Source organism: Ailuropoda melanoleuca, chromosome 4 (genome assembly GCF_002007445.2).
Source record: "Ailuropoda melanoleuca isolate Jingjing chromosome 4, ASM200744v2, whole genome shotgun sequence".
Taxonomy (NCBI): Eukaryota; Metazoa; Chordata; class Mammalia; order Carnivora; family Ursidae; genus Ailuropoda; species Ailuropoda melanoleuca.
In genome coordinates, this window is record NC_048221.1 from 125353220 (window position 1) to 125366900 (window position 13681).

Here is a 13681-nt window from a genome sequence, read left to right on the forward strand (position 1 = left end):
GCCCCCCCCTTGTGGAACAGTGCACTGTGCAAGAGAAACAGCGAGGGATCAAAAAATACATGCTGCCTCTGTTGACTAATAAGCTTTTACACATGAAACAAATAAGCAAGTGTGAATGCCTGGAGACTTGGTGACAACTGTTTTCTTTTCCAAATGATTTGGCAAAGTCAAAGTTCAAAAAACTGTTAAAGTACAACAAAGGTTCAAACCCACATTTGAATCTGCGCCCAAGAAGTGACTGAAGTAGGACAGGGAATTTTTGTACTCATTCACTCAATAGATGTACATTAAGTGCTCGCCTGTTCTAAAGGATGGACATACCCAAGCAAACAAAAACAAAATCTTGCTTTTAGGATGATTATATTCTAGTTGGAGGAGACAGACCATAAACAAACGGATTAACACACAACATGTCAGGTGTTAAGCACTGTGAAGAGAAATATAGACAGGAAAAAAAGGACGAGGGGGTGGGAAATGCTGTTGTTTTAGAAATGATGGTCAGGGAAGTTAAATATGGTGACATTTAATATCTATGTCTAATAAGGTGACATTTAAGGAGAGACTTGAAGTGTGAGAGAGCAAACCATGTGGCTACTGTGAGAAGAACATTCCGACAGAGGGATTTAAAAACGCAAAGGCCCTGAGTTTGCAATGTACTTGGCGCATGTGAGGAACAGAAGAATAAACAGACACCAATGCGCAGACTGAGTGATGGGAACAGCAGCTGAGGTCAGAAAGGGACCAGGAACAAGACCATGCGGGCTTCACAGGCCCTATATTGCATTCTGAGTAAGTTGGTGAGTTTTGAGTAAAGGACTGCCATATTGCTCATGTTTAAAAAGCATCACTCTGGCTACCATGTGGAGATTACACGGCGGAGGAGCGAGGGTGGAAGCAAGGAGATAGGAGGGAGGCGCCTTCAACAGTCCAGGGAAAAGATGATGGTGGCTTGGACTAAAGTGTCCAAATGAGACAGGGAAGAAGTGAGAGCTGCTAAGAAGCTGACATGATTTGCTGATGGGCTGTCTGATGTGAGTTATGAGAGAAGAGGTTTTCTTCTGAGTAACTGGAAGAATGAAGTTGTCGTTGACTGAGATGGGGAAAAGTAGGAGAGGAGCAGGTTTTGGGGGAGAATACCTACCCCCCCGATTTTGTCATATTAAGCTTGAGATGCCTATTAGACCTCTGAGTGGGATGTCAATTAGGTAGTTGTACATACACTATGGTGTTCAGGGGAGAAGTCTGGTTTGGAGATTTATAGACTTTTATTTTTTTTTAAAGATTTTATTTATTTGACAGAGAGAAAGAGTGCACATGCAAGCAGGGGGAGAGGCAGACAGAGGGAGAAGCAGGCTCTCCACTGAACAAGGAGCCCAACGCGGGATCCGATCCCAGGACCCTGGGATCATGACCTGAGCCAAAGGCAGACGCTTAACTGACTGAGCCACCCAGGCGTCCCTGGGCTGGAGATTTAAACTGGGGAGTCATAAACACTGAGAAAGGTGTTTATAGCCATAAGAGTGAACAGCATTACCAAGGGAGCAAGTAGACAAAATGAGCTCTGAGGCCCTCAAATGGAACTCAGGGGGGTGAGGAAGCCCCAGCAGAGGACATGGACAGACAGGATGAGAGTCACCTTTCTCAAGAGAGAAAGTTGTTCCAGAAACTAAATGAAGAAGGAGCTTCAAGAAAGAATAAATGCTCAAATATGTCAAATGGTACCAACAATCCCTGCTTTTGGCATTGTAGGGGACACTGGACAACCTTGACAAGAATATGTCTGGTACAGTGGTAGGGATGAAAGCCTGACGGGTCAATAAGGGAAGGAGAAGCAGCGTTAGAGTCTTTTAGGAAATTTAACTGTAAAGGGGAGCAGATCTGTCAGTGGGACTGTGTTTTTTCCAAGACACATTTAAATGCTTAAGATGTTCAGTTGGATTTCATTAGGGAACATCTTGCTAGCAGGGCCAAGCGCAACAGAGGGAGAGCTGGGCAAGGGAGTAGAGAGTGTCTGTAAGGGAATAACGATAACCATGGACCACCGTGGAATCGAAAATGAATTTAGGAAGCTGGGATTAGAACATATCAGGAGACTAAATTCTTCTTGCACGTTATATAGACAGTTTCATTTCTACCTAATTTACACACGGTCCTCACTGAGAGCTACACAGTTCTCTAACAGGAAGACTTCCTCTCACCTTTCAGTGAACTTTAGGAGAATATGGTCTTAAGTTTTCAACTTTAACTGCCTTACTTATTATGTTGTCAGATCAAACAGCTTCCCTGTCATTAGAACCAAGACACAACCTAATTAAAAGCCTTATAAAACTCAAGTGAAGTGTGAAAAGTTCAGCAGCCAGGATTTGGGGGGAAAATGACGTTAGTGAGACAATTCTAAGCAGAATGGGCAAGATGAGGCCACTGAAAATCTAGAGATTCAAAGAGCTGGCTGAGGCAGAACAGCCTGAGAAGTCTCACAACCTTGGCTGTTGCTATGAGATTTTTCAAACATGCTAAGAAGGGTGAAGCCTGTGTGCCCACTGTTCAGGCTCTAGTGAATTCTGCTACTTAATCATTCTTGCTTTAGATTTTTAGGATTTTTAAGTGTTTTCATAACACTTTTTTTTTTTTAAAGTACCCATTTCTACATCTGTCCCAGGGAAGCTCTGCTACGCACATGACTTGATCAAGTTCTTCAGGTATGTTAGCAGCAGGATGGAAAGGTTGGGGGCCACTAGATCACTTTTCTGCACTGTAAACATACAAATTTGCCTTAAAAATGACTTGAAACTTAAAGGATTTAGAAGTCATTATTTCTCTTTGCTACGACATAAAATTCAGTTCCATGAACTTGCAAATGGCAGCAGCCAATACTCTTCTGTTTCGACTGTGAAGGCATGGCTGTTCTTATGTGCTGCAGAGATCAGGGATGCTCATATATAAAAACTTACTTACTTGTTGTTTCCCATTGCACCTTGCTGCCAGGCCTTCATGTCTGGTGACTGGTACCCAGAAGAGGGTGGAGTTGGCTGGAGCAGAGAGCTCTGAGGAGGAGGGATTGGCATCGGCACCATGGAGCTCCCAGGGCTTAGAGATGGAGCAAAGTTGGTCTCACCTTGGGGAACCATTCCTGCAAATTGACACAAATTAATTTATGTGAATACATTATAAATTTATTAATCCCATAAAAGAGAACCCCCACCCCCACAAGGATCTGTCATAATATAGTTAGAAATAGCCTATTCATTAGAGTAGGGAAAACATTTTAGTCTCTTCAAAATAAGGCAGGAAATTTCAGTATAAACAGACAGAGAAGTAAACATATAAAATAAGTTTGGAAGAATGCCTCTTCTATTCACTAACATATTGACTTGGGTATCAGGATTATGTATAATTTCTTTTTCCTATTCTTTTTGCTTACATGGATTTTTAAGTGTAAAAAACATACATGAACATACATGACAGATTATTTGTGTAATAAGTCAGGGAAAAAGGCAAGACAAACGTGTGAGATGAAAAATGAGAAGAGTTTTGTTGTCCATGCCTCAGTCATCTCTGTGGGCTCTTCTTTCTTTCCCTGTCCTTTTTTTTTAAAGCTTTACTGAGATATCTACACAGCCTCAAATTTGCCCCCTGAAATGCACAACTCAATGATTTTTAGTCCATTACAGAGCTGTGCAACCACCAGCACAGTGCTGTTTGGACATTTCCATCCTCCTCATGTCCCCCTGTGCTTGTCTGCAGTCAATCCCCTCTCCTACCCCTAGCCTCAGGCAATCACGGATCTGCTTTTTGTCTCGACAGGTGTACCTTTTGGGGGCAATTTCATTTCAGGATGATGCTTATTAGCAGCTATTGATATAATCATGTTAAAAATCAATTGGCCATAATATTAATAATTTATTTCTGGATTTTTAGGCTGTTGAGGTGGTCCGTATGTCCACACTTGTACTAATACTATATTGTCTTGATTGATGTGACTTTATGGTAATTTTTGAAACGTGATAGTCATCCAACTTGGCTTTTCTTTTTCAAAACTGTCTTGGCTACACAGGGTCCTTTGCATTTCCATATAAATTTTAGGAGAAGCTTGTCAACTTCTCCAAAAAGCATATTGGCTGCTTTGAATTACAAGATCAATTTGGAGTGGATTTGCCATCTTTTCAGTCTTTTTCTGATTTCGTTTTGTACAGTGTCCACTGTTATATCTTCAAGTTCACTAATTTTTTCTTTTATAATGTCTAATCTCCTTCTTATCCCATCTAGCATATTTTTCATCTCAGACATTGTAGTCTTTGTCTCCAGAAGTTTGATTTTGGTTTTATCTATATTGTCCTTGACTTAATATGTTCAAGCTTTCCTCTAGCTTTTTGAATATCCAGAAAAATGTATAATTTTTAATTGTCTCAATGTCCTGTCTACTCATTTTATCACTTGTGTGATTTCTGGGTTGGTTCTGATGACAGATCTTTCTCCTCGTTATTGGTTTTATTATCCTGCATCTCTGCATGCCTGGTAATTAAAAAGACCAGATCCCAGACCTTGTGAATTCTACCCTGTTAGGTGCTAGATTTTTAAAAGTCCTTAAAAGGGAGGGAGAAAAAGGGAGCGAGTGCATGTGAAAGGGGGTGGCAGGTTAGAGGCAAAGGGAGAGAGAGAGTCTTAAGCAAGCCCCATGTCTAGAGTGGAGCTTGACATGGGGCTCGATGCAGGGCTCGGATCTCACAATCCTGATATCATGACCTGAGCTGAAATCAAGAGTTGGATGCTAAACTGACTGAGCCATCCAGGCAGCCCTAAAAGGCCTTTAAATATTTTCAACCACTGTCTGGGTTGTAGTTACATGACATGGAGACAATTTAATTCTTTTGGGTCTTATACCTTAAGAGACAAGAGCAAAGTTTAGGGCTTATTTTGCCTGCTACTGAGACATTTTACTTGACACCCCATGAATCACAAGGTTTTCTATTCTGGCTGGTGGGAAGAGAGGTTGGCCCTGTGCGAATTTTGCAGATTGTTCCCTATAATCTTTCCAGGTGGTTTTCCCTGGTCTTGTTTTGTGTGTGTGCACACGCACACACATAATACCTGAGTGGGACCCTGTGCACATCCCTGTGTGCTCTCTCTCTTCTCTGGTCCTGTTCCCTGAGACCTTGAGTTGCCTTGGTTTTCCTGGACTCCCAGCTTCATGGGCTCAACTCAGGGAAACCACTGGCTCCTTTTGGACTCCCTATCATGCAGCCTGGTCTGGATAATTTCAAAAACTATAGTTCAATGTACTTTGATTTTTTTGTTTGTTTCAGAGGGGAGAATAAATCTGGTTCCTGTTACGTCAACTTGGCCAAAGTGGAAGTCCTAACAGTTTAAAAGAGCAAAAATGGATTTCTTTTTTATGATTTCTGTTATGCTAGCACTTTGTATTTTATCTTTTTTTTCCTGACAAAATACATTTCATAAATACTTTTGAGGTACAGAAAGTCATAAAGGTGCAGAAAAGAAGAATGTCATGATTTGATTACCCATAATTTAGTATAACTCCTTCAAATCTTCTTTCTAAAATCTTATGCGATTTTGTGACCTGCTTCTTTCCCTTATGATTACATTATAAGCATGCTTCTATGTCCTTAATGTCTCTCTATAAATATAATTGCATATTCTATGTTTTGCCGTTGTTATCACTTTTCTCCTTTTTGTTTGGTTAATATGGCCAGAGATGTAGTTAATTTATTCACTTTTGTTTTTTTGTAGGCTACAATTTTAAAAAATATTTTAAATATTCTGTGAAAGTTGAGCCAAGTGTAAACTTTCTATAGTTTTTTCTTTTATTAAATATTTACCTTTTTCTCTTGGTAAAGATTATATAAATAAAGCTATGTATTTTCTCTTTGCTGCTTCCTCCATCTATAATTTAATCCCTAATAATTTTGACTTAGAATATGTGGAGAAGTTAATTTTTTCATTAATGAAGGTGGGTTTTCCCCCAACTTCTGCATTTATATGTTGACTATCTTTGCGTACACTCTAAATTTTAACTATTTTGGTTGTGATCTTTGAAAAAATACTTGTCTGTTCCTAATTCATTTTTAACCTTGTTAATGATGAAATAATTTTTTTCAGAAAAACATGTATGTACTATTCTGCAGAATCAAAGTTAAACAATAGATAAGAGATTGCAAGTATATCAGCATACTTTTGACATTTCTTTCTGGACTCATCTCACATTCTAACTGTTTTCCTTATCAGATGACCTAGTTTTAGTAGAAAGAACCAGCTTGTGAATAATGAATTGGAGGGGTAGTCAGGAGTTCTCGTTCGGGTTCTGCCACCACATTGGACTTGGATTCCTCGGACCAGACAATCTAGTTCCTTCTAGTTTAAAATGTCTACAATTCTATCTTAGCCTAAACTATGCTAAGCCTCCCTGCTGGACCATAAATAGCATCGCAGCCATTTGGCAGCAGCAACCAGAACCGGGATTCATCCTTCCATTCATTTACTTCTCCAAAGATTCATTGAGCATCTACTCTCCCGGCGAGACCACTGTGCTAAGCAATTGAGAAACTAAAAAGGTCACACTTTGCTCAGTCAAGAAACTTACTGTTTAAAAAGTAACGCAGCTAGGTGAACAAGTGTCTGTAAGACAGGGTGGTGAGTGCTTATGATTGGGAGTGGTCAGGGAAGGCTTCCCAAAGGAGACACTTCTGAGAGGAGGCAGGAACAGGAATGAGGCAGGTGAATGAAGGATATTGGTTTGAGACAGCGGATACAGGATTACAAGGCCTAGTAAGAAAAGACAGCAAAGTATGTACTCTTTCTTGGATCTTGAGCAGTTTGTTACAGCTGGAACACTGAGATATGGAGAGAAGGGAAAGTGGAATTGAGAAGTCTAACTTTGGACAAGTTGAGTTTGGGGTGCCAGTGGAGAGAAAATTCAAGTATGTCTGTCATCAGGCATTCAAGTATGTCTGTCATCAGGCAGCTGTATACAAGAGCTGGGAGATCTGGTTGAAGATACAGAAGAGAGTCATTACCATGAAGAGGTCACTGAAGCCACAGGAGGAGATGAGATCACTTAGGAGGAATGGGTGGAGTAGCATGTTTACTGTAGTTCACAGAAGAGGGAGCTATGGATTGACTTCAAGGAATTCACGAAGTCGGTACAAAATTTTGAAAATTTCCATCATATTTCCTTTAAATATCGCCTTAGTATAAAATAGATTTTATTTATTTTTAAAATACAGTTTTGGTTTTTTTTTTGTTTTGTTTTTAAAGATTTTTTAAAGATTATTTGAGAGAGAGCATGAGCATGAGTGGGGGCAGGGGGGGGAAGAGGCAGAGGGAGAAGCAGACCCCCCACTGAGCTGGGAGCCCAATGCGGGGCCTGATTCCAGGACCCTGAAATCACGACCAGAGCCAAAGTAGATGCTTAACTGACTGAGCCACCCAGGGGCCCCTAAAATAAATTTTAAATGTGTAATTCTGTTCTCGCACACTCATCATTATGGCCTGATAGTCTAGAAAAATTTTTGGTTTTCAGAAATAAAAGAAGGCATACTCTGCCATTACTACTACTTTCACTAATTTTTGGCTTCTACTAAGCTAAAAGATGCCAAAGCAAAGGACTAAAGCTAAGTTAAAATGAATTCAACCTTTGGTTTTACTAACATCAATTAACACAACAGGCTTTTTCTACAAAGGACCAGATAGGAAATATTTTTGGTTTTGCAGGCCATAAGGTTTCTAGCACAACTCAACTCTGCATATGAAGCCAGCCACAGATGACATACATAAACTAATGAGGATGACTGTATTACAATTAAACTTTATTTACAAAAACACGTGGTGGCTGCCCCCCTCCCCATCTCCGAAAGATGTCCTCATTTGCAAAGGTTGAAACTTTTCCAGAACTTGAATTTGTACTCACACAAAACCTGGTCTTGAAGCTTTCTACCTGGTTGTTGATAATGCTGAAATGAGTTTATAACTTAGAGCAATGGAAAAAATTTTAAAACACTGCCTCTTTAAATGTTCTTCCGCTCTCCAGAAAACCTGACAACTTCCCCCTTATTATTTTGAAGTAGTTCATGGAAGAACTGCAAGCTCTGTCATTTCATTTCAATTTGCAACTGGATGAAACAACCACTCTCTTTACTGCACCCAGCTTCTGGGACGTAAAGGACCTATATTCTAGAAACTATAAATCACTCTTGAAAGACATTGAGGAAGACATAAAAGATGGAAAAATATTCCATGCTAATGGATTGGTAGAATTAACATAGTTAAAATATCCATGCTACCCAGAGCAATCTACACTTTCAATGCTATCCCGATCAAAATACCGAGGACATTTTTCAAAGAACTGGAACAAATAGTCCTTAAATTTGTATGGAACCAGAAAAGGCCCCGAATCTCCAAGGAACTGTTGAAAAGGAAAAACAAAGCTGGGGGCATCACAATGCCGGATTTCGAGCTGTACTACAAAGCTGTGATCACAAAGACAGCATGGTACTGGCACAAAAACAGACACATCGACCAATGGAACAGAATAGAGAACCCAGAAATGGACCCTCGGCTCTTTGGGCAACTAATCTTTGATAAAGCAGGAAAAAACATCCGGTGGAAAAAAGACAGTCTCTTCAATAAATGGTGCTGGGAAAATTGGACAGCTACATGCAAAAGAATGAAACTTGACCACTCTCTCACACCATACACAAAAATAAACTCCAAATGGATGAAAGACCTCAATGTGAGACAGGAATCCATCAAAATTCTAGAGGAGAACATAGGCAACAACTTCTATGACATCGGCCAGAGCAACCTTTTTCACGACACATCTCCAAAGGCAAGAGAAATAAAAGATAAAATGAACTTATGGGACTTTATCAGGATAAAGAGCTTCTGCACAGCCAAGGAAACAGTCAAAAAAACTAAGAGACAGCCCACGGAATGGGAGAATATATTTGCAAAGGACACCACAGATAAAGGACTGGTATCCAAGATCTACAAAGAACTTCTCAAACTCAATACACGAGAAACAAATAAACAAATCATAAAATGGGCAGAAGATATGAACAGACACTTTTCCAATGAAGACATACAAATGGCTAACAGACACATGAAAAAATGTTCAAAATCATTAGCCATCAGGGAAATTCAAATCAAAACCACACTGAGATACCACCTTACGCCAGTTAGAATGGCAAAGATAGACAAGGCAAGAAACAACAATTGTTGGAGAGGATGTGGAGAAAGGGGATCCCTCCTACATTGTTGGTGGGAATGCAAGTTGGTACAGCCACTCTGGAAAACAGTGTGGAGGTCCCTTAAAAAGTTAAAAATTGAACTACCCTATGACCCAGCCATTGCACTACTGGGTGTTTACCCCAAAGATACAGACGTAGTAAAGAGAAGGGCCATATGCACCCCAATGTTCATAGCTGCATTGTCCACAATAGCCAAATCATGGAAGGAGCCGAGATGCCCTTCAACAGATGACTGGATTAAGAAGCTGTGGTCCATATATACAATGGAATATTACTCAGCTATCAGAAAGAACGAATTCTCAACATTTGCTGCAACATGGACGGCACTGGAGGAGATAATGCTAAGTGAAATAAGTCAAGCAGAGAAAGACAATTATCATATGATTTCTCTCATCTATGGAACATAAGAACTAGGATGATCGGTAGGGGAAGAAAGGGATAAAGAAAAGGGGGGTAATCAGAAGGGGGAATGAAACATGAGAGACTATGGACTATGAGAAACAAACTGAAGGCCTCAGAGGGGAGGGGGGGGATTGGGATAGACTGGTGATGGGTAGTAAGGAGGGCACGTATTGCATGGTGCACTGGGTGTTATACGCAACTAATGAAGCATCGAACTTTACATGGAATCCGGGGATGTACTGTATGGTGACTAACATAATATAATAAAAAATCATTAAAAAAAAAAAAAAGAAAAAACCACTCTCTTTACTGCACCCAGCTTCTGGGTTTTGTTTGTAGTAGGAATGCTGACTTCATCAATGATGAATCTTATTTTGTGAAAAGCATTTTCTGTCAATCTGAAGTTGGGCTAGGAGAAAAATCCAGGTACCAGGTAGAGCACTTATGATGGGTAGCAACACATCTAGTTATGTCGCCTAGAGAAGTAATCTCCACCCACTCATGATCTCAGTCACTGTGTGTACATGGACACGGCAACAGATCAAAGACTAGACCCATAATTCCAAAAGAAATCTTGTTAACTTCATTGGAAATGGGGTTCTGAAGCACTGCCTTTCTAGGTGGCTGTGTCAAGAAATGGGAGGATAGGAAATTCTTTCTTGGCTTTTCAGAGAAGAGGTGTTGAAGAGCATGAATGAAAATGGACAGAAGTACTATTTTTATTTATTTATTTAAGAGAAGAGAATCCTTGGGGAATTTACTAATGTTTGGCTTACTCATAAGCTATTTCTTTTTGCTGATGAATGAGACAAATCTCTTGATTTAAGGCTCTATCATCAATATTCTGAATGCTATTAAGATTCTATTTGCTGTCTGGGCTAAGTTGCCATTTTGGAAGAGGAATGGAGAACCAGGTCACTAAATAGGTCTTCTAATGTTGGAAGAAGTACTTCTGCAGGCTAGAATAAAGTGAAAAAGCCTTGTCAAGTTCTCTGCATACAGAAATCGTACATGAAAGTGGCCTTCAAAAGGTTCAGAAAATATTATAATTAAAATATAGATTTATAATCCTTTTCTTGCCCATACAGATAGTGTCAGCAATATAAACCAGCCAAAGATGACTTCACTGTCTTGAGGACAAAGGAACTGATGTGACCTAATTTTGAGTAAAAGGTCTTAGAGAATTCTGGTGCTGTCTGACACAAGTCTCCCTAGATAACTTAATTTAATAGTCAAAGGATTTTAGCACTTGTTGCCCCCAGAATGAAAGTCTAAATTGATTTGGCTGTCAAAGTTGATAAACGTATTGCTATGTAAAAAAAACTCTATGTAACCTCAACATTTTATTCAAGTCAAATAGCAGTCTTCTCATGGAAATTCATTTTTAGGCAGACTTATAATTTACTTTTTCTTTCATTTATACAATGAAGGGATTTATTTCAATTTTTTCCCTAGGAATCTGCCATTAATTTTGCATCGAAGTTTGATTAAACATCATGGATTAATCAAATATGTTTTATTGCCACTACCCATTAGAATCTGAAAGTGACAGAAGTAAAATTTAAAAGGACATTATCACCTAGGACAAGGAGAATGGAAGAGAGACAATGCAAACAAAAGATTAAAAAGGAAGACCTTCTGGAAGCCAGGAAGTTCCTGATACTGCAGGGGAAGAATTTTCAAACTTCAGCAGCTAAGAATGCTGACACCAATGAGAAGTCTGAGATGCTTTGTAAAGATGGGCTATCCCTATTTAAACTATCAAAAACAAAGTCTCCAACATAATGAAAACACTATATGCACATTTTGAGTTAATGTACTTCAACCCATTGTCTGAAGTGGACTTTCATAAGATTCTTACAGGGATCCATGACAGAAAGTAAGAAAGTAAGAGAATGTAACCTGCAGACAAAATGCTAAAAATTACAGAATTAGACAGGTCCTTCTGGATCCTCTGATTAATCATCTTAGCTATCAGTGAGTAATAAGCCTCCAACCATTTAACCACTAGAGGCAAGAGATGAGTCTGGAGCCTGGATCTCCTGACTCCCATGTCAGCGTCTTTCCTCCTCGGCACACTGCCCCACCGTCGCTGCACTGAAACACCTGAGCCTGTATGTTTACTTATGAAGTAGCGTAGAGGTGTAATCCTCATACCTGATCCTGGATACTGGAAGACATTCTGCTGCATCTGAGGATTGATTCCAGTGCCAAACTGTCCTCCCATGTTTCCTGTCATGCCTCTGTTTACCATGCTGTTGCGGTTGGCCAAGGTTGACTCAGGATTTGCTGCCAGTTGTGAAAACGGGCTGGTTGAAGCAGGTGGGGTTCCTGGATTTGTACCATAGTTTGGTGGGTAGGGAAATTGCTGCGGAGCACCCTGAGGAAGACGGGGGTTCCCCATCTGAACTGGCAGTCCAGATGAGGGAGGGAGGTTGTTCCCAAAGCTTTGTTGCCTCATGAGCATGGCTCTTTGCTGCTGTATTAGCTGCCTCTGTCGGTGCTGTTGGCTGTACAACTCCCGCTGACGCTGTGCCAACATTTGGGCGTTCAGGGGTGGCTGCAAAGGAGAAAACAAATCCTCACTTATTAATATTGTTATCATCACCACCTACTTTGGAAAGCTTACAGGATAAAGCCTAGTAGCTTGGGGCAACAAAATATGTAGCCATAATCACTATGACTTCGAACTTATCTGACGTTAAGTTGTCAGGAGACTTTTCTTCTTTTTCGTTTCCCCCAAATTTACTGTGTTTCTTAGTTCCCCTCTTTTCTCACTGAGATCATTTATTTCACTTTACTCAAATGAATAAAATGTGATTATAGTTGATTTTAATTTTCTTCATTATACTTTCCTGTATTTTCCAAATTATTCATAATGAACATGCATTATCTTTACAACTGGAAAAACCTACAAATACCATTTAACAAGGAAGAATTAGAAATCCAGGATCCAATGCCAAACAAATCGTTACTTAAAAAGAAAATAATTAGAGGGGCGCCTGGGTGGCACAGCGGTTAAGCGTCTGCCTTCAGCTCAGGGCGTGATCCTGGCGTTATGGGATCGAGCCCCACATCAGGCTCCTCTGCTGTGAGCCTGCTTCTTCCTCTCCCACTCCCCCTGCTTGTGTTCCCTCTCTCGCTGGCTGTCTCTATCTCTGTCGAATAAATAAATAAAAATCTTTAAAAAAAATTTAAAAAAAAAGAAAATAATTAGAAATAAAATAATAAGCAGAAATAAATGGAACCAGCTATTTTTTTAAAAAAAGATTTATTTATTTATTTTAGAGAGAAAGCATTAGCAAGGGGAGGGAGAGAGGGAGTAAGAGGAAGAGAAGGAGACTCCCTGCTAAGCGCAGGGCCAGATACGGGGTTTGATCCCACAACCCTGAGATCATGACCTGAGTCGGAGGCTTAACCAACTGAGCTACTACCCAAGGGCCCCAGAACCAGCTATTTCATAATATTGTTGCAGTAAAGACTACTCCAGGCATTAGAGTATGTGTTTTAATAGCTATAATACTAGGAATGACAAAAGCAACCGTAAAATTAGGTTAAAATCACTTTTTGGTCTAACTTGTAAAGCAACATGGCATGTCAATAAAGCCTTCCTCAGAAAATTTCAATTCAGATTGAGGATCTGATCAAAGCATATAGGTCCTCTAAAATTAAACTTGCCAACTAGATATAGTCCAATCTAGAAGAAACTGTGACATATGACTTTCTAACGTGAATTCCAAAAGTGGGGTCTTGTTTCCTTATAACCTAATTACCCTTGCATGAGCTAATCACTGAGATTTTTAAGACAGGGAAACCCAAGTATGGATCCATGAAGATGCCAGTATCTGCTGCTTAACAGTAGTTTCATTTCGTTTCTTTTTTTTCTTTTCTTTAGAGAGAGAGCAAGCGGGGGGGGGGGGCAAGGGAGAGGGAGAGAGAACCCCAAGCAGACTCCACGTGCTGACTGTGGAGCCAACAGGTGGCTCAATCCCAAGACCCTGAGATCATGACCTGAG

The 13681-nt window shown here is 40.0% G+C and overlaps 1 protein-coding gene across 9 annotated transcripts in view; it reads right to left on the reverse strand.

Annotated features, from left to right (window-relative positions):
- Nucleotides 1-13681, reverse strand: part of NCOA1 (nuclear receptor coactivator 1) — a 241787-nt gene that overhangs the window by 13676 nt on the left and 214430 nt on the right. For all 9 annotated transcript variants that reach the window (XM_034659813.1, XM_034659822.1, XM_034659818.1 and 6 more), the window contains 2 exons: nt 11823-12225; nt 2956-3130 (listed from right to left, as the gene is read on the reverse strand). In XM_034659813.1, the coding sequence (XP_034515704.1) occupies nt 2956-3130; nt 11823-12225 (578 nt within the window). The remainder of the gene's footprint in view (nt 1-2955; nt 3131-11822; nt 12226-13681) is intronic.